This window comes from Durio zibethinus, chromosome 15 (assembly GCF_047325235.1).
Source record: "Durio zibethinus cultivar Kanyao isolate XHJ-2024 chromosome 15, ASM4732523v1, whole genome shotgun sequence".
Lineage (NCBI taxonomy): Eukaryota > Viridiplantae > Streptophyta > Magnoliopsida > Malvales > Malvaceae > Durio > Durio zibethinus.
Window position 1 is genome coordinate 22552390 of NC_143176.1, and position 20551 is coordinate 22572940.

Consider the following 20551-nt stretch of genomic DNA (forward strand, 5'->3'; position numbering starts at 1 on the left):
TTCATTTAAATCTTAATTAAAAAAATATTTTTTTTTACAAATAAAACTAGAATATAAGATTTCAAAAAATCTCATTCCACACTTCTATTTTCTTTGAAATTAATAGAATTATTATGTGTTAGAGTTTTTGTTAAATACAAGTTGTAAAAATCTATTAAAATTAAGTCAAATTATTATTATTTTTTTAAATAATAATTATACAAATTTAAAGAATATCCAGAAGTGAACTAAAATAAACTGAAACTGAAATGGCGGCTTCTCCAAATAGAACTTTCTGAAACTAAAACCCTAGATTCCGCCACCCAAAACCCCAAAACCAATGGCCGACATTTAACACCAGAAGCTCCCCTACCCCTACCGGAAGCAATCCCGCCGTCCAATCCCTAATCAACGGCCGACATATGTTGTCTCTTCATCTAATTGTTCTTTTTCTCATTGTCTCTGTGGTCATTGTTTTCATCCAGGATCATCAAAGGAATATCAAACGTGGCACCGGCTGATGCTCCATTGTATTCAATACCCAACCTGAAGGGAGAAGGTGGTCTTCAGCTGGATACAACCAATAATGTTGTAGAAGCAAGAATTCATGATTGTATAAGGGATCTCCAGCAGCATTTTTTCAGGTTAGGACCTTGAGCCTCTATAGATATCTTTCAGTTGAAACATTTTTTATGGTAATTCTGGATAATTTGTTTGGTCCTGATACCTTGCTGTATGACATATGCTGTGGGACTGGAACAATTGGGCTCACGTTAGCACATAGTGTGTTGGTATGGTAATAACACTATCCGATGCCCATCCTTCCTGTTGTTTATAGTCACATACATGATTGAGACCGTAGTCTGAGTCATATGACATAGATTGAGCGCCATATTGGATAAAAGTGTAAAAAATGACAATGCTGGAGGCTCTTTAATGGTTGATATTTTGAAGTATTAAACCAATTGATAATGCTTTGAGTTAATTTGTTTATGAAATAGCAGATTCTTCCCGTTTTAATGATTGATCCTTGTCTTGGCATTAAAATCTGCAGGTAATTGGCATTGAAATGAATGCTTCTGCAGTTCAAGATGCTCATAAGAATGCCGAGGTTAATAGGATAAAAAATATTAGATTCATCTGTTCAAAGGTTGATTTGTTTGCTTGCCTCCTTGGTTGATTTATTTCGGGTTTTGGGGTGGGGGCAGGGTTCAGTTGTTGTACTTACAACCTGCATTTCATTATTTGGTTATTTTCCTCTGTGCTGTCTATGAGGAACAGGCTGAGGATGTAATAGGGTCTCTGTTGAAGGAGTAGCTAAACTTGTCTGAAAGACAAGGTCGACTTTCAAGTGCCTTAGAAAGTAGTGACAAAGGAATGGTTACCTGTGAAGAGAAAGATTCACACAAAACCAATGCACATAATGATCGAGAGAGCTCATGCCAAGAGCCCGAAAACTTTTCTTCAGAAAATGATGGAAAAGAGCTCCAAAATCAACTTCGGGGGAGTTCCACTTCAAAAGATGGAAACTCTTCAGTGCAGCAATTCAAAAATGTCGTTGCTATTGTTGATCCTCCATGTATGGTACCCCATCCCACTGTAAGTATTATTATACTCTTGATATACCAACAGTTGTCTACATTCCAATTCCTTTAAGCTCTATGATTATGTCGTGCAGTTCATTGTTGCCTTGTTTAAATTTGATCCCTATCAAGTAGCATTTATTTCAACGATTCTGGACCTATACGTACAGAAATTCTCTCTGGAACTACAGTTTACTGAAATTCAACATTCACCTAGTTCTTCTTCCAAATAGTTGACTTTAATTTTAGACATTGTTCTTTTATCTGCCGTTTATTGTGCAAAACCTATATGCTTTAAGAAAATTAACGGTTTTATCTAAATGCGATCTGTATTGTCTTAGAACCTTGGACTTCATCTATGTACTCTACAAAACAAAAGCTGCTTACCATTTTATTGTTTTCTGAAAATGCAGGTGATCAAAGCTTTATGAACTCATTCACATCTATGCATCTTGTGTGACTTTCCATTATGAGCTTTTAGTGTTCTTGCTTTGATCGTTCCATCCCCTCTCTCTTGAACCTGAATTCAACCCTCTGTCTGTTTCCTAGGTATATTTCCTGCAATCCTGAAAGCTTAGTGGCAAATGCTATTGAGCTCTGCACACCCTCTCCCGGGGGAGTTGAGAAAGGGAAGAAAGATAACCGAGGTTGGAGGAACATGAGTAGTGCTGTTTTAGCATGGCACCTAGCCAAATCTATGCCTGTTTCACCGCCTTTTCGACCTGTAAAAGCCATGGCTGTTGATCTTTTCCTGCATACTCCACACTGTGAAATGGTGATGCTCTTGGAGAGATGGTATGACCTAATTTCACTGGTGATTATATGTATAACTTTATATCAAGTCAAACTCAGATATAATGTGGAAGATTAATCTACCAAAAGAAAGTTTGAAAGTAGCTTCAGCATTTTTCGTTTCTTGTTAACATTTGTTGTATTTATATTTTAGATTCCTTAATGAAAATTCGTTGGCAAGGGTGAACTTCCATCCACTTTTTCTCTCTCTTTTAACCTGACCAGCTCAGACCTACATGATTGATTATTTTTCTTTGGCATTGAGGGAACGACTCTAATGACTAATGGAGATTGGAGCATTTTAGAAATCATTCATCAGTGAAGAACATAAAACAATACAACCAAGTTTTTTGCATGTCAACCAGCTGGGGGCAGCGATTCCGGTGAAAGCTTCCTGCCTTCCTGGGCTATCCTGCTTTGGGCTCTTTTAGATTGGCTGACCATTCTGCAAACTTTGAAGTACAAGCCCATGATTAAATCTATCAAAAAGACAAACTCTTCGTTTCTTCTAAGTGATTATCACAAACGGGTGATTCGTCCACTTCCTTGTCATCTCGAGCTTGAAAATAAATCCGAAAGCCACAGTAATGGAGTTAGTGGACCTCAAGAGGGTAACTAAGATGAAATTTGTCTCCACTGAGCAGTAAGAATTGCTTGGACGGTCGATCTCGTGGGATACATTAGCAGCACAGACGCCCCATTCTTATTTGTTGAGACTTGCCCTGGCTTTCTTTTCCCATAATTTCTTCCCTCCCATGCATGTCCCATCCTATCCCACCCAACAACACTTTCTTGCCTTAATCTTCAAGTACTTCCTTGTGTCCGCATGTCCGTACGATCGTATATATGTCTACTTTTGTTCCGTAGTTTTCACCCTAAACAGACAGGAAAAAAACCACTCTCCTTTGTTACAGTGTGAATCTCATTTGTCATTTCACGCATATGCCTAATGCAAAGAACTGGTTTTGGTAGGTTCATTGTTACCATAAAAATCTTCATGGCACGCCTAACGCAACAGAGAAAACCTTCTTCTTTTGCTTTCGCTTCTTTTCAGCTCCCCCTCTCACTGGCTGGCAGGTCTATCTTTTCATTATAACTTTAAAATCCCTCTCTTCATCACCAGGGATTTACTTGAATGCATTAGATATTGCATGATTCACGTCGTCCTGTTGGGTTCTAGCCATAGCCAATGTTTTCATCGTCATTCGCCATACATATAAGCTCAACGAATAAATGATTATAAAACTGTAAGTTGACGTGGGTTTTCCTTTTTAAGCACTTAGCAGCCATGACTGAAAGCCTTAAAAAAGGTGGTCCACTTCAATTTCCACCCTTTTGCGGTCCCTCCATTTCCTACCCCAGGATTCTGATAATCTTCATTGCAACATCAATTATTTTATCCAATTATATATCTTCCCCCCACCCCCCACCATTTTTGGAACAACAGTCTTTCTCCTCCTATGCTTCCACTAGTCATCCTGATCAGCTCCACTGATACTCTTGAGTTGAAAAAGAAACTAAAATAAACGTCTTCTTGAATAAAATAAGCAAAGAGTGACCTCAAACAAAGGAAAGGCTGCCGTTTTCTGTCAAAAACAGAAGAACAAGTCGTGGCCAAGATTCATTTTCAGACCACCTTGAGTAATAAATCTGCAGATAATCTTAAACCATTCAGATTTTGAGATGTTCTTACCAGAATCTTGACAGAATTATAATAGGACAGCTAGCCTTTTCTCATTTCTAACTTGGGTTGAAAAGAAAAAAACCCTTTACATTTAAATATGAAACTAATATATTAATTGTTTTGCCTCCCTACCAAAGGGATGACGATTTAATATTAGATCAATCTTCTGTTTATTAATATCATTTAACTGTAGAAATTAAACAATGAGAAATGTACTAGGCTATCCTATTTTTATTTCTCAAAAAATGAAATATAAACAAAACCATGAACATCTTTCATGACCTACTCAACATTTTGCTTGTTTGTCGGCCCTAATATTATATATATATATAGTTTTATATATTTTTTAAATTATAAATTTCAATAAATTTAAGAGGTGATATCAAAATATTATCTTTTTTATTTTTAAAATTTATTAAAATTAATGATTGAAAAATATAATTTTTTTTATATAATTTGATTTTACCTTTATATATAAAATTATAGAGGGGGGAGTAGGACACGCTTTTATTGATGAAGATCGTCTCTTAAGACTTAATTTTTTAATTATTTTTTGTAATAAAAATTTTATTTTATAAGTGAGATTAAAAGATCCAATAAAAGCTGCTGCAATGGAAAAAATTAAGGAAAGAAAAAAGGAAAAACCGGACCAAATCTTACTTTGCTGCTTTTTTACGCAAGATCATTCGTTGATACGATGATTTATATATTTATATTATATAAAATATTAAAATTTATATATTTATATTATATTTTATATAAAAATTATATATAATCATTTATATCTATATAAAAATATTAAATATAAATTTTATTTTATTAAATTTATATATAATATTATTATAATTTTAAATTATATCATATTTATTTAGATTATCGTGTCTAACCATTGGCTCCACTAATATTATTCAATCTAAACCACTAATAAATGTTTAGTATAAAAATAATCTCTTTGAGAAAGAAGAGAAAAAAAAATGGATCCCCTTCGATTCTGCAAATGATTGCTTTTGCTTTTGGTTTTTTTTTTTTAGAAAATGATTTCTTGAAAAATTGTAACTTTAATTTCTTTAATTAATATTAATAATCAAATATTAGTATGTATTTATTAAATTAGATGCATGGGGTACTATTGTTCCCAAGGATGAATAATGAAGATCTTCCAAGTATCTTACTGTTTTTTTTTTTTTTTTAATTTGCCATTATTAATCAAACAAAATAAATAAATCATTAGATAATCATTAAAGAAGAATAAAAAAAAGAAAAAAAAAGATATGTATACAATTTTGAATGATTTCTTGATTGTATCAAATTAATATAAAAAATGCGTCATTAAAATAATTAAAAAAAAGTCAAAATAACATTTTAATATATTTTAATATTATTATATAAAAAATTTTTACCTGTCCCAATAAATGAGGGTCAGCATGTTCAATTACATCACCACCAGCAACTTGATCAGGATTTTAAAAGTATCAAAATTATGATAAAAGATTTTGATTTGAGCTCAAGTTCAAACAAAAATCCCATCCCAACATTAAAAAAAAAAAAAAAATACTTTGCTTTTATCTTTGAAGTAACCCAATAAGAAGATGTCAACAAATAAGATATGAGATAAGTAAAATATTTTTATTTATATTTTTTATATTATAGTTATTTTTATATTTATATTTAATAAATATTTTAAATTTATTTTTATAAATATTTAATAAGTATGAATAATTTTGGTATCTTTAAGTTTTTATAAAAATAACAAAAATCTAATTTATTTTTTTATTTTATATATTTATATAATTTTTTATAAATATATATTTAAATACAAATTCTAATTAATCTAAAATAAATTCATATTATTAAATAAAAAATTAACTAATTAAATATATATATATATAAATATATAAGTGCAAAATAAGTGTTATATTATATCTCTTTGTATCAATATTCAATAAAAAATTTAAAATTATATCAAGTTCATTTCTATTCTTAAAATTTAACATCTATTTTCAATTTCATTAAGATAAAAATTGAGTTCCCATCAAATTTAAGTAAGATTAACGTCCCGACCAACAATCTCCTAACATTTTGCCGTCCATATTTTTTCTATACTTGATAATTACTTTAAACCACTCAATCAATTGGGCAAATACTTTAGTAAAAAAAAAAAAGGAAGTCAAATGCTATCTGAGAAAGTGGCATGCACTAAGTTACTATTAAAGATCCCTTTCTTAGGATTAAGTAATCAAATGTATATATACTCACATTATTTTACTTATTTTTTAGGTTGTTTTGTTAAAAAAAATCTGAAATTGGGGAAATAAATAATGACATGAGAAGTAAATAATGCTTTTTTTTAAAGAAAATTATTTAATATATTATCATAGAATTTAAAAAAAATTTCCAACAAAATTAAAAATATTATCTATAGAAAAAAAATATTAATGGCAAGTCTTATAATAATGAAGTTTAGAATTCAACCTGAAATTAACTTCAAATATACAGTAAAATTTTATAATCAATCCCTAACTCCCTGCTTTTTATATTTATTTACTTGAAAAAAATATTATGTACATAAATTTTTTTAAATACGTAATTTGCAAATATCAACAGAATTTTTATGCTAATTAATCAAAATGTCAATCGACAATTAAATTTTGAAATTTAAATAAAATATTTTGCTAATGTGTAAACTTGATAATATAAATTTTTTTAATTATTTTTTCACTATAAAAGATATTCTTAAATTTTGCCAGATTTAATTTTCTTTCAAAAAATACTCTATTATAGCTTGGTGATTTTGTCCTTGAAACACTTGACAATATTGGAATCTTAATTGAAAAAAAAAATTTTGTACCAATTGAACTAATCCTTATGAATTTCTTAAATTACTGTATAAATTTAAAAATTATCATTTATGTCATATACATGTTTTTCTTTATTTTAAAAAATTAATTAGAAATTGCCTACTTTACTATAAAAAAAATTACACTTATGAGTTTAAGATTTTTTTTCATATTTTTATTTATTAAATTTTGAATTGTTTAACATAATATTAGAGTTGACATTTAGATTTTATTTGATAGAAAGAATGAAAATAAATGAGGATAAATGGTTAATATTTATAATTAATTTTTTATTTTTTATTTTTATTATTATATTAGAATATTTTGATTTTTAAGTTTTTTTATTTTACATACCATGCAAAATCTAAAAGATTGCGAATTCAGATGAATTTAAAAATATAAAGGCAGTGTTCAAATTAGATTAAGAATTAAAAAAAAATTGATATTCTTAAAGATTTTTATGGACTGACGAATGCAACAGATTGCGTTAACCATGAACCTTCAACAAGTTTCTACTTCTACTTGGATGTTTGGTCTGAGAAATTGAAAGTAAGCTTGAGAGACTCCATCATATATATATAAGAAAACCTCACAAACCAACAACAACACGTAACATTTATTTGACTATTGAGGAGGCTTTAACTAAAGAAGAAGAAGAAAAAAGAAATGGAAAGAGAAGGCAGTAACATACAGCAATGGAATTGGAGATATAAAACAAGGGTTTTGATTGAAGCCAAGAAAGAAAAAAAGGGTCTTTGAATTTATACAAGTGATTGAAGTAAAAGTTTGTCTTTTTGTGACTTTTGTCAGTGAGGAGATAGTGTTGTTAGTAAGTATCCCTCCATGTCTCGCTTTAAATGAGAAACACTGTTCCTTAATTACTCGGCTTCTTCATCTCCCACACTTCTCAAGATAAAACCCATAAGCCTACAATACCTCCCTTTTTTTTTTAATAATATTCATCTCTGTCCTTTGTTTGTATCTTTTAGGCTGCAATTTTTTTTTTTTTTGAGATTTTAATTTGGGCTATTACTAGCTTTGGTGGGGATTTCTTTAATTTTGTTGATGAAAATGGGGACTGAAGAGAAACCTGTGGCAGAGGAACATGATGTTGGAGCTGCTGCAAGCCAAGGAAGGGTTGCTGTTCCTGTTCAAGAGGTATTTTCTTGCTTCTTGTCTCTGCCTTTGGGTCCTGTATTGTTTAAATTTTAATTTTTTTTCTGTTGAGTATTGTTACTGTAGATAATTTAGTTTCATTACAAAATGATTATTTTTTAATTTTAAATTCTTGTCTTTTTGAACAAAAGGGGTTGATGCAACTGACGATGGTAACTCTTCAGTTCTTTCTAAAAAGTCTTTGCATCGCTTCAGACTACTTTCTAATTTTGTTTTTTGGATGTTTTGGATTGAAGTTTTGGCTCTATATATGCCAGCCGAGCTATGGTGAATGCTTTATTTGTATTTTTTCTCTGAATACAGTCTAATTTCATAAAGTAATAAGTTCAGACCCGCTGTATGCATTTACCTTGAGAATTCATAGCTGGAATTGCCTGGAAATGAGGTATAGTGGTATAAATCAACTGGTCTAATTCAGCTAAGATGCAGATGATGCATGTTTACTTGACTTAAGATTACGATTCGGGCCATTAACTGTATTACTGATCCTTTTAAGGTTTGAGAGGAATAACTGTATTCGCGAATTTGGAATTTCACAGTTTATCCCAGAAAAGCAGTTAAATATGGGCTGAATCACCCAGTCATATTTGGTTTGGAGGTGGTTTCTCTTGGTACATGATCCCCCTGGATCATAGCTTGTGTTGTTGGATGAAAGTTTGTATAGAGATTTTAGGTTCAGGTACCAAAAATCAGATGAGTTATTTTCAAAGAATTCTACATTTTATTTCTCTAAGTCAGGGAAGCTATAAATAAAGACTATGTGCAAACTGCAAAGTATTTGTCGGCCCTGTATTGCATTAAAATGCTAAAAGCAACTGCCAAGTGCAATTCATCTTTGTATATTTTCTTGCATAATGATAAATTGTTATTGTTTGTTTTCAGGTTGAAGATTCAACGGGAATAACTGAGGAAACAACTCATGGTGATCATTGGAAGCGAAGCAATCTCTTTCTAGAGATACCCTCAAGAACTTTGGAGGACTCCCCTCAAGAGTCTGTTGTAATAAAGATGCCCCCAACAGCTAGTCTGACTCCCAGGAAAGTGAATTTTCTCTTGACACCTAGTCCATCTGATGCAAGAATTAGTGGATCCCCTGGTCCCTCATCTAGTGGCATATCATCCTTCAAAAGTCTCTTACCAAAACTAAGCTTCAAGCATAGAAGTATTAATTCGGATATTGAAAAGCCTGCAAACTTTGCTCCAGAATCTTCTTCTACTTCACTAAGAGAGAAGCCCTCCATCTCAAGGACATTGTCACTTACAAAGATATTTACTCCTCGGATAAAAAGGACATCATCATTTCCTGTGACTCATGTGGCAAATTCAAAGCCTGAATCTGCAAGCGGTGGAAGCCTAGGTGGCTCTGTAAATTCTAGGGTAAGTTTTGTGATATTTGGTCATGATTGCGACTATATTTTATTGGATCCAAATTGTCTTTTATAGACATGAGCATGGTGAAAATTTGGAGTGTATCTTCTTGGATTGATCTAGTTGGGTTGTTAGTTCTCTCGTTAATGCATAGGGAATGGTAGTTGGTTGCTAGAATTATTGTATATTATGCAACATATCTATTGACCTGCCAAGTAATGTCTTAATGTTGAATGAATAGCATCTGAAACTGCCCACATTAATGTAGAGTGGAACTTGTTTATAAATATCTCCCAGATTTGGCCTTTCTTAAGTTAGTCATTTCTGTACAAGGATTTTGAGTATTTGTTGTTTCAAGTTGTTAGTTCCTTTGCAGAGAAAGGGAAGCATGCGGCAGATATCTCGCTCACTTTCAGGTCCTGTAAACAACAAAGAAGGAAACTTAAGGAGGATGGATTCATTTTTCCGAGTGGTTTCCTCAACTCCACGAGTAAAGGAAAGAGAAATAAGTTCGAATGCATCTGTGGGACCTGATGCTGGTATTTCAACGTCTTTATCTATGCATTTATGTACACTTGTGTATGTTAAAGTTTGTTAAGTTGCCTTAGGCCCTCGGTTTATTCACTCAATTATAAGACAGACCATAGGTTTTGAAGTACTTACTCCTCTACTTTAATCCATACAAACTTATTAGCATCTGAAAGTTTGTTGTCAAGAAAGGTGAACCACTTTTTTCTGAAATGTTCTTTTGGTTTCCAAGATGAGATAGGTATCAAAAATGAAATCTTAAACCTGAGATCAACACTTTACCATTAGACTAAAAGCTTTCATCTATCAATGCATTTGGCAAGGAAATAAAGCCTATATAGGCATTCAAACTTGAACATTTGTCAGTAATCCTTTTCCTTTCTAAGATAATTGCACTCTGCACTTGTGGGATCTGTTAATTATCATTACCAGCCAATGTCTTATCAAAGTCTCATTATTCAGAAAACATTGACCTTGATGGCGCGGACATTCCAGCAGAAGAGGCTGTTTGTAGAATTTGTCTGGTTGAACTATGTGAAGGCGGTGAAACACTTAAGATGGAATGCAGCTGCAAAGGTGAACTTGCTTTGGCCCACAAAGACTGTGCCATAAAATGGTTTACCATCAAAGGCAACAAGACCTGTGATGTGTGCAAGCAAGAGGTTCAGAACCTACCTGTCACTCTTTTACGAATCCAAAGCACTGCTCAAAATGCTGGAACAAGTAGAGCTCTTCAGGCTGATGTTAATGGATATGGGTAAATAATCCCTTGATATTGACTCACTAGATTTTCGCCTTATGGATGAAATTACATGCATACAGCTTCTAGGATAAAAATAAAATATGGTATCATGTGGTAGCTGTTTGTCTCCAACCTGCAAGATTCTGTGTGCTTGCTTCTGCTATGTTGTCTCAACTATTGATTACATTTGGACTAAAAAAAAAAGCTATTGATTGGATCATTTGTTTAAAGTTATTTTTAATGGGAAAAAAAGGAGATGCAACACACATGAATAATGCAATGATCACATCTAGAATGTCCTACACTACATCATTGTAAAATTTGAAATGAGGAAGGATGTTTATGGACTTGCCATGCTTTCTCTATTCAATATGCCCCTTGCCTGTTCCATTGTTGCAACTTGTTTATTTCAGAGCTGGAGGTTTCATGTGCCATTGGTTGATGTTTACATTATTGGTTGGATGTTTGCAGGGTTTGCCAGGAGCTCCCTGTTCTCGTTATTGTCAGCGTGCTTGCATATTTTTGTTTTCTTGAGCAGCTTCTGGTAGGATGAGCTGTTTCTCATTCAGATTTGCCCTGTTTTACTACTTTATATACATGATATATATATATATATATATATATATATCTTATAATTGTTTGACTGCAGGTTGAAAAAATGGGTGCCGGTGCAATTGCTATGTCTATCCCATTCTCTTGTGTGCAAGGCCTCCTTGCATCCATGACTTCATCAACAATGGGTAGGCTGACAAACATCTTTGAGCTATATAATTAAGATTTTGAATGACATGTTTTCAAATCATTTTCTATTACTCCATCTTTCTTTTTCTCGTGGGGGTGATGGGAATACAATATGTTTGTCCACATGAAACAGGAATGTGGTCACCACCAATTGGTCTAAATTCTTGTTTACAACCATCATCTTTGGTTTCACAATTATATTTTTTAGGTCAGAAGCCAGACTCTAATTTCATCCACATGTATTCTTGCACACACAGCATACACTCACTTGCAGTGGATAAGGGGAAACCGTAGTAGACTAGCTAGGCTAGGAAATGCTGGTTCAATGTTGACAGTCACAGCTTTGAAGTTTACAGGAAATTCAAATGTTGATAAGAAATTCCAGCAAACTATTCTCTAAGATTTTCCGACTTAAACCTCTTGAATGTTTGTATTTCAGTGAAGCAAAGATTAGTCTGGGTTTACGCATCAATTCAATTTGCTTTGGTGGTTTTCTTTGCTCATATATTTTACTCGTTGGTAAGTTGATTCTCTCAACCTTTTAGAACCCTTTTCCTCGTAGATCTGATTTGAAACTCCTTGATTTTTTTCAGTAAGGTTGAAGGAATTTTTGAGTCCTAGACCAATGATTATATGTTATTATATTCAGTGTGATAATTCCATTGGAACTTTTAATGTTTTGTGGCCTGCAGGTTAAAGTTCAGGTAGTTGCATCGGTTCTCCTGGGAACATTTGCTGGATTTGGTGTTGCAATGAGTGGGAGTTCTATCATTGTCGAGATCCTGAGATGGAGAAGACGATGGCAAGCTCGGTCCATGCAGCAGCATAGTTCCCAAGTGATGGCTCGACCACCAGTCCAATCCCCTAGAGCTGTTAATTCACCTCGGCGAGGTCCTAATCTAAACCAGCAAAATGCAGAAACTTTTGGTGGGAGCTGAATTGCTTTCATACTTTGGGACCCCATCATGCAGTTTCTCACACTACATTATGTAACTTATCTGAAGATGAAGGATCGTTACTTCTGTAATATGAATCCAAAGGCTCTCATACTTTTCTCCATCATTAAGGCCAATTGGAAAAGATTGGTTCAAAAACCATAGACCAATTACCCCTATGGATTTATGTTAAGTCTTTGAGGTTGATCTCCTAGAGAGACTACCATGAATTAGGTTGTAGTGTGCTTTCAAAAGGGTATATTAGGAATACAATTGTTCAATTTCGCATTGTTTTAATGGAGTTTCTTCTTTTCCAAGGTTATGAAATGCACTATTAAGTGTATTTTACATCAACAAAACAGTGAAGAATGCAAGAAATATTGGGTTAATAGTATATGAAAAGATGCAATATTCAAGTAGTTTGCTTTTAAGTTACATCATAAAAGATCTTAGATTATTCAAATATTGTGATTAATGGTTAAATTATAAGTGTGAAAGTAACAAAATTCATAGAGATGAATCACAGATAATTTTAAAAAATTTATTAATAAATTAAAATTTAATATTTGAAAAACTGAAATTGAATATCAAAATAACCTTAACAGCTGACCCTTGTATCAACAAAAAAATTATATTATTAATGTACTGATTTAATTTGTTATAATTACTCGTATTTAGTAATGAGTAGGTACATATTGAGGCAGTTCCAGTCACGTGATAAGCACGTGATGTCATTACGTTGACAAGGCATGTTGGTGGGACAAACAGTTAGACATAACAGAAACTGCAGAGTCAAGACATAGACTACGTAACGGAACTGAAACACTTTATATTTCCAAAGCACTGAAAGAGCTCCAAGCAGAACAACTCCCCCACCGAAAGTATGAATCTTTCCACAAGATTTGGAGGAAAACTGCCTCTTTTTAGCAGTCGTGTTCCTCCATTTAGTGACCAAGTTTTTGATTGATTTTCTTTTTAATTAATAAGCTTCTATAAATGGAACCATTGATGATTTTTTTTAAATGATGGTTTTGGAATTGAAACTTCGACTTTTTTTTGTTTAAATTATTGGGTTTTTGCTGAATGTAGGCTGAATATGACACCACAGTTGAACTCGTCTAGGTTTTTAGTGTTTCTTATAAAATTTTTAGTATCCTTTTTTTGTTCCTGTTCGTGTTTAATTTTAAGCTCACGAAGGCATTTTTAAGTGTGGGTGATATGTTTTAGGGTGCCCAAGTTGGGGTTTGTGCCATTTTTGCAACAGAAGAGAAGATTCCAAGGTGGTTTTTCTGAAGAAAATGGCTTGGAATGTGGAAAGATGCGAGGTGGGTGTTGAAAGCAAGTTGGGGTTGGTTCGACCTGCAACAAAACTCTATGCAAAGCTGGGAAAGTTATCTACAGATTTGCTTGTGATGCTTGGTATCTTTCTGCTTTAGCTAATGTTCCTTGTTTGTTAGATGTCAAAAATCTGCAAAATGTGAATAGTGAGCTACACTTCCACTTTTTGTGCTTTTAGCTTTTCGTCAAATTTGCATTCCAACTACTTCAAGAATTTCCATTGAATGCCTTTGGTTTCCATTATCTTATCCTTATGTTAAAATAATTACTCAGCCTCTGACATCAACAAACTTCATTTTGCTTCATCTAGAGATTTATATTTTCCTTTAATGGGAACACAAATGCAGTTCTGCAGAAGCGGTAAATAGGATTTATGAGATCAAAGGACGCAAGCATACCAGTCCTCTCGCCATCTGTGTTGGGGATGTACCTGACATAAAGTGCTTTTATGTCACAGACCATTTACCTGGTGGTTTACTCGATTCTCTCCTGCCAGGGCCTGTTACTGTTATACTAGGGCGAGGTTTGTGATTTGTTGTGTTTTGCTGAGGAAAAGAAAAAAAAAACAACGAAGGAAGAAGTTGCTAAAACCTACTAGTTTGTCACCTTAATTGTCAGACTCAAACATAAGATGGCTAAAATATTATTGTGGTTTATGTGAATATTTTCAGGTGAATCAAGCATCCTTGAGAAGTCCTTGAACCCAGGGTTAGATAGTATAGGAGTGAGAGTGCCTGACTCTGACTTCATTAGGATCATTACCCGTGGGGCAGAAAGTGCACTGGCTCGTACAAGTGCTAACCTAAGCGGACAGCCTAGTAGTGTGGGCATCAATGATTTTGAGAACCTGTGGGATCACTGTGCACAAGTTTAGGATGGTGTTTGAAGGTGCAAGTGGTTGAAGAGGAAATTTGATTGATGTAATAGCTTTCAGGAACAAAAACATGATTCTTTTAGTTTAGGGCACAGGAGAGAAGCTTCTCTGGGGTCATTGTTTTTCTGTCATCAGAACATATTCTTCAGTTGTGTTCTGAGATTCTACTAGAACCAATCCTGGATATGAATTTGGTAGATGGTTAAAAGGATTGTTATTACAGATTTACAGTAACTCATGAAATGACACTGTGTGGTTTTCTTTACTTCAATTCAACATTTCAAACCCTGTTTATTATCCGTATAAATTACATTGTTTACCTTGCTTCAACTTTCAAAATCCTCCTCCTACCACTTACATCAATTCAATATCTCTAAAGCTTATCATGCAAATGAGGAATTGGCAAACATCTTTGTTTGTACTCCCCAAACCCAAAGCAACAAAAACATGGAAAACATTTAGTTATGTTGACTGGATGACTGGCAATGTATTCAAATTGATCTATAATTCTCCATGGACAACACCTGTTTGAACTATAATTCTTTTTCATTACAAAGGGACTTGGAGACAGGGAAAGAGGTTAAAAACAGCGAGATTTAAATTTTATATTCAGAAGATAATTATACAAATCAATTGAATTATATTTTGAGTTTGTTCAAAATTATAATTTAGATACTTAATACTAAACATTACTAAAGAAATCAATCTTTGATCGTGCTATTCTCACAAGCTAAAGATGAATTTGAATTTATCTATAGTGAAATGTAATTAAATTTTAAAAATCTCTAATGAAATCTAAATTTTAAAATTAGTGAATTGAGTTTTTCAAACACAATATAAAACTTTTACTTAACCTTTAGTAAAAAAATTTTTTAATTATAATTATGATAATTTTTATTATTATTTTTAATTTTATCAAAATTAATCTCACCAATAAAATAAAACTTAAATTCTCAAAGTCATAAATTGTTTTTCGAGGGTGAAAAGTGAAAAACGTACTAAAACATATCATTGTCGTAACGAAATAGGAAGAGAAATGGATGGATAAGTTGAAGGGTCAACTAGTTAAGATTCGCTTTGTCCTTGGGAAACATTGGATCATGAATGTCGTTGGAACCTAACTGTATTAATTTTTGGTTGGTTTTCCCTCGACGAAATGTCTCAGAACTACCAAAAGAAACCTAATTTATTGGTTGTTCGATCACGTCCGTTGGAATTTTGCAGTTACGTCCTTATACTATGGCCTAATTGTGAAGTTGGACTGTAATTATTGAATATTCAAGTTTATTTTGTTTTTTATTTATATCATTTAACAACGAGTTTTTTTAAGTGTTTACTTGAAAATGTAAAATAAGGTTATCAAATTAAAAAAAAAATTTTTTTGGTTTATCCAAAATTTATTAAATTATACACCAACCAAAGATAAAAATGCTTTTAGGGTTTTTGATTTGTATTTTAGAAACTTAATTTTGACTTTTAAAAGTAAATTTATTTTTCCTAACTCTAGATTTGCCCTTCGAATTTTTTTTTTTTACAAAAAATGATAGGCCAAATAGGAATTTAATTCTTTCCATAATTTTTAATTAATTTAATTGGACAGAAAACTGAAATCCTGTCAGCCAAAAAATGTAAAACCCTTTTTTAAAACTCAAAATTTTGAAAAGATAAAAAAAAAATTTCGGAGGAACATTTAAAAACATAAAGAGTAAGAGAGACAAATAAACCATTTCTTTTTCAACAGTGCATTTTTTTATATCGAACCATAACCAGATGCTCAAAACATGTTTCTGTCCTGTTCTCACTTCCCATATTTTATTTTCCCTTCTATAAAATTTCTCAGGTAATCCATAATTCACCTATTTATTATGAAAATCCTTGCAAACAGCTCCCACCCACCAATTTTTTCCTTGTCCAGACCTTTCCATTAATCAATTTTCAATTCCCTCTTTTTTAATTCCAAATCACTGCTTAAGGTAACCATAAGCCTAGTTTCCAGTTCAATCAGTTCCATTTTTCAGCTCTATGTAAAATGCTCTTCCTTTTATGCAAAAATTTTGCTTTTAGAAAAAAAAATCATTTTGAAGAAAATGAAAAAAAAAAAAAACCCACTTCTTCAAAGGTTGATACAGTTACAAAGTTGTTGTTTTTAAGGTAGATATTTGCTCTTTCAATATATTTTTGTATGTTGAGTTGATGATCATGCTAATTATAGAGCCGGTACTGTACGGTTGATGAGAAATGAGAGTTTTTTAAAGTAATTTTCATTTGTGTTTGCTGGTAATATAAGGAAACTTTGATTCTTTTGAGCCAAACAATCTTGCATGTTTTTAAATTTTCAATTGTTGGTTAAAAGAATTCGAAAAAAAATTTGTTAATTCTGTCCATTTTTCAGCCATAAAATTGTGTGGTGGTTTGATTAATGGAGTTTTGTGTCTTTGGACAGTTAAGGTGAAGGTTTTGTGTTGCGTAGAAATGGCGACTGGAGCTGTGCGTACCAGCTTCTTTTCCAGGTTTGAAGAGCAGGGACCCAAGCTTAGGATTTGCAAAAAGTATGGAATTTGTGAGAGTTTGAGATTTGAAGAGAATTGACTAGGTGATGCTCCAGGAGAAACTGACCTCTATGTTGGCAAGGTACTATAGCAATTTTTTGCTTACTAATCCTCGAAAATAATTAGGCATGTTCACTCAATCCCGAATTATTTAAAATTAAATTTATTAAATTAAATTTATTAATTTCAAAAATTAACTAATCAAATTTAATTCAATCAATTTAATCAGTTTTTTTTATTAAAAAATAATAAATATATTTAAATTAAATTAAATTTAAAATTATTAATTTCTCATATTTTATATAAATTAAATAAAATTATTCAATAAAATATTAAAATATCAAAATATTATGATAAAAATTTTAATAATTTATAAAATAAAATGATCACTTTCATGTATTTGTCATTTTATATTTGTATTATAGTATATTTTAATTAAAATTTCAGTTAATTTGATTTTTAATTAAATTAATTAAAAATTAAATTTATTTTAAAATTATTTTCATTAATTAATTAAAATTAATTTGATAACTAACCGACTAAAATTGATTCGATTAAGTAAAACCGAATTTAGGAATACTTCTAGAAAAACTAACTGTTTTCCAAGCTAAACATACCGTGAAACTAACCGGTATTCGGATTCTCTTTCAGACTGTTGTGAAGCGTGGAATTGCAATGGAGCATGCAACCGATGCTCTGATCCAATTAATAAAAGATCACGGACGCTGGGTAGACCCTCCTGCCGAAGAATAAGTTCAGGAGGCTCTAGGTTGCAGATTGGGGGATCATCGGTCGACGGGAATCTCCTTCCCCATCCTTGCATGCAGCTTTTCTCAACATACCAATCCACGTACAGTAAGTCACAGCAGTAGAAGATCATATTGGTAAGATCAATACCTGGCTGTAGGCTGCAGAGAATTGCATTATGTATCCAATATTGTATGACGGTTTAAATGTTGTGAAATGTTGAAAGTTAGTTTTACATTGAATTCCTCGTAGGTATAATTAAGTTTAACCGAATTATTACAGTTCAAATTTGATTTGAAATTCATTACTTAAAATTCAATTCGAATTTAATTTAAGATAAAAGTTGAATCATTTAAATTTACTTAATTAAATTTATTTAATAAAAATAAGTTTAATTTTTATGTTTATTTTCAAACTCGATTATATATTCAAAATTGAGCTTAAACTTGATTATGTATTCATAATCAAATTCGAATTTGAATTGACATATATATATATATATATAAGTAAAATAATAATTTTTAATTAAATTATAAAAATATATTAAAATTTAAAAATATTATAAGATTAATGTATTATTTAATCAAATATTAAAACACTAAAATTTAATTTATTAAATAAATCAAGCTATTAAAACTTAATTTAAAAATAATTTAAATGAATTCGAATTTTATTTCAGTGAAACTTAAATAATCTACCAGCATTAACAAATTATTTACACTCTAGTACAGGCCTATTATATGGATTCAGTGCCAAAATGGCACCTCAGTGTTCAAAATCTGTTCTACGAATGGAAAAGTTTATCTTAATTCATATATGCCATGAAAATTCCATCGAAGAAACACCAATAAACGAAATTGGAAAGGAAAAGAAATTCCTACGATCCAAACATGAAATTTTTTTTATTTCGTTTACTATTTTTTATAGACCAACCAATCAAAGAAACAATCAACAAAGCAAATAATAATAATAATAATAATAACAAAAATAGTCGAAAAAATCCTTATAAAGAATAAAAATAATAAATTTGAATCTAACCTCTTCTAATCATTTTTTTTTTTTAAATCTGTATAATCTCGAACGAGTCTTATTCTTCACAGAATTTCTGTCCTTGCTGTGTATCCGTACTGGGATCTCCTGATGTTATCTCGTCTTTTCTTGTAAACTAATCCGCCAAAGCCCACCAAACACGCAGCTACCACCACTGCCACCACGATTCCTGCTTTTTTCCCGCCGGTCACTCCTCCGTCACCAACAGTTATCTCTTCATTTCCGTCTGCATTTATGTCGCTGTTGTTGATATTGCTCGCATCGTTCGCTGAAGGAGCCAGAGAACTCGCCGGTGACTTTCCTTGGTCCAGATTTGACGGATATGGAGCCGGAGGCGAGGCAACCGTCACCGGTGAGATTGGTGGTGCAGAATCAGGAAATCCAGAGTACGGGGTTGGGGCGACGAGTTGCGGTGGCGAGTCTGCAACGAGCGAAGGCGCTCGCGAATCGGCAGCGAAGGTGAGTTCAAGAACTAATAACAATGCAATGGAAAGAAATCCGAGTCCTTCCATTTCAGTAGATCTGAAAAAATTTCAAACAAATCAGTTGAAAATTGGCGAAGTAAAGGAAGTTTCAAAGTTAAGAAGACTTTGGAAGAAGGAATTTAAGAAAAAAACCATAAAAACGGGGGTAGATCCAACGGAACGGAAATTTAGGGGGGAACTTATGTAATTTTTGTAGTTTGAAAGTTAAACCGAAAATGAAGAAAAATGCAGAAAAAATGTTTAATATATATAAGGAGAAAATTTGATGAGGGATTTAAGGGACTTAACAATTAAGTAAAGAGAGTGGGAATTTAATAAGAAATTAAAGGAAAGGAAAGGGATTGAAAATGTTATTAAGCCATGAGTAGAAAAAGGGAAGATGAGTATCCTTTTCTTTGATTTTGATTGTGTTTGAATTAAAAATGCCATTAGAAAATGACTTGGAGAAATTGTTTTTTAATCAATAATTCAATATGTCCATGCTCTCGTGAGCCAAAAAGAATTAAAATTTCTATGCCTGTCTACCAAACAATTTTAACTAAGATTCGATTATATATTAAAAAATAACATAAAATAATATATAAAATAATATAATTTAAAATTTTAACAAAAATATATAAATTTAAAAAATAAAATATTTTTATATTTTATATGTATTAGACAAAATAAACAGATATGAATTCATAAATGATCAAATACCCATTTGTTTTTGCTTGAGATTTACTTTATGTAAGTCAAAACTAATGGGAGAAAATGGTTTTAAAGGGATCTAAAACCCCAACATAAGGAAAATAAAAAAGGGTGAGACTGCTATGACAATACAAAAGATATGGGGAAAAAGGAGCCATTTATTCTTCGATATATGATTCAGAGGTGCATAGAAGAAATTGTGGTTAAAAGCTTAAAAACAAATACATCTTTTTCGTTTTTGTTAGGAGTACTTTTAGCTTAAAAAATAAAATAACATTTTTTTACATTAAAAACTATCAGCAAACAATTAAAGATATTTATGATTTTTAAATTGATTTAATATATTAATTTAATATGACATATATAATATCATATTAACTTTATCACATCGTTAACTCACTCAAAAGATTACTGTTATATTAACTTATTATTTTTTGAGTAGATGATTAAAGT

The 20551-nt window shown here is 31.7% G+C and overlaps 3 protein-coding genes and 1 pseudogene across 11 annotated transcripts; 3 read left to right on the forward strand and 1 right to left on the reverse strand.

The window, feature by feature from the left end:
- The first annotated feature begins 198 nt into the window (after positions 1-198).
- Positions 199-2551, forward strand: LOC111302186 (uncharacterized). 9 transcript variants are annotated; one of them, XM_089744893.1, is made up of 5 exons: positions 199-623; positions 1034-1129; positions 1261-1578; positions 1904-1975; positions 2112-2551. In XM_089744893.1, exons 3-5 carry the CDS (start codon positions 1357-1359, stop codon positions 2130-2132), a joined length of 315 nt encoding a protein of 104 aa, XP_089601019.1. In that variant the 5' UTR covers positions 199-623; positions 1034-1129; positions 1261-1356; the 3' UTR covers positions 2133-2551. The 9 variants fall into 9 exon arrangements, with proteins under 9 accessions (XP_089601019.1, XP_089601020.1, XP_089601018.1 ...); XM_089744889.1 differs by lacking the exon at positions 1904-1975 and adding an exon at positions 764-775 and having other exon boundaries at positions 208-623; XM_089744894.1 differs by lacking the exon at positions 1034-1129.
- Positions 2552-7414: 4863 nt separating this feature from the next.
- LOC111302188 (uncharacterized) lies at positions 7415-12784 on the forward strand. The gene is made up of 8 exons (XM_022898125.2): positions 7415-8033; positions 8934-9428; positions 9796-9958; positions 10410-10704; positions 11161-11233; positions 11339-11429; positions 11870-11949; positions 12123-12784. The coding sequence occupies exons 1-8, from the start codon at positions 7941-7943 to the stop codon at positions 12366-12368; spliced, it is 1536 nt and encodes a 511-aa protein (XP_022753860.2). The 5' UTR covers positions 7415-7940; the 3' UTR covers positions 12369-12784.
- A 464-nt stretch (positions 12785-13248) lies between these two features.
- LOC111301861 (uncharacterized) lies at positions 13249-14783 on the forward strand (annotated as a pseudogene).
- A 3774-nt stretch (positions 14784-18557) lies between these two features.
- Positions 18558-19690, reverse strand: LOC111302189 (uncharacterized). Its single transcript, XM_022898126.2, has 2 exons — positions 19541-19690; positions 18558-19445 (listed from the first exon to the last, which is right to left on the reverse strand). The coding sequence occupies exon 2, from the start codon at positions 19433-19435 to the stop codon at positions 18968-18970; it is 468 nt and encodes a 155-aa protein (XP_022753861.1). The 5' UTR covers positions 19436-19445; positions 19541-19690; the 3' UTR covers positions 18558-18967.
- Positions 19691-20551: the final 861 nt, after the last annotated feature.

What these genes read in the sequence shown, in the direction of transcription:
- LOC111302189 (XM_022898126.2), bottom strand. Translation starts at nt 19,435, where the DNA reads ATGGAAGGACTCGGATTTCTTTCCATTGCATTGTTATTAGTTCTTGAA.
- LOC111302188 (XM_022898125.2), top strand. Translation starts at nt 7,941, where the DNA reads ATGAAAATGGGGACTGAAGAGAAACCTGTGGCAGAGGAACATGATGTT. An exon ending in TTGCTGTTCCTGTTCAAGAG is followed by an intron (nt 8,034 to 8,933) that starts GTATTTTCTTGC and finishes GTTTGTTTTCAG; the next exon opens with GTTGAAGATTCAACGGGAAT. An exon ending in GCTGATGTTAATGGATATGG is followed by an intron (nt 10,705 to 11,160) that starts GTAAATAATCCC and finishes GGATGTTTGCAG; the next exon opens with GGTTTGCCAGGAGCTCCCTG.
- LOC111302186 (XM_089744891.1), top strand. Translation starts at nt 1,394, where the DNA reads ATGCACATAATGATCGAGAGAGCTCATGCCAAGAGCCCGAAAACTTTT. An exon ending in GTATGGTACCCCATCCCACT is followed by an intron (nt 1,579 to 2,111) that starts GTAAGTATTATT and finishes TCTGTTTCCTAG; the next exon opens with GTATATTTCCTGCAATCCTG.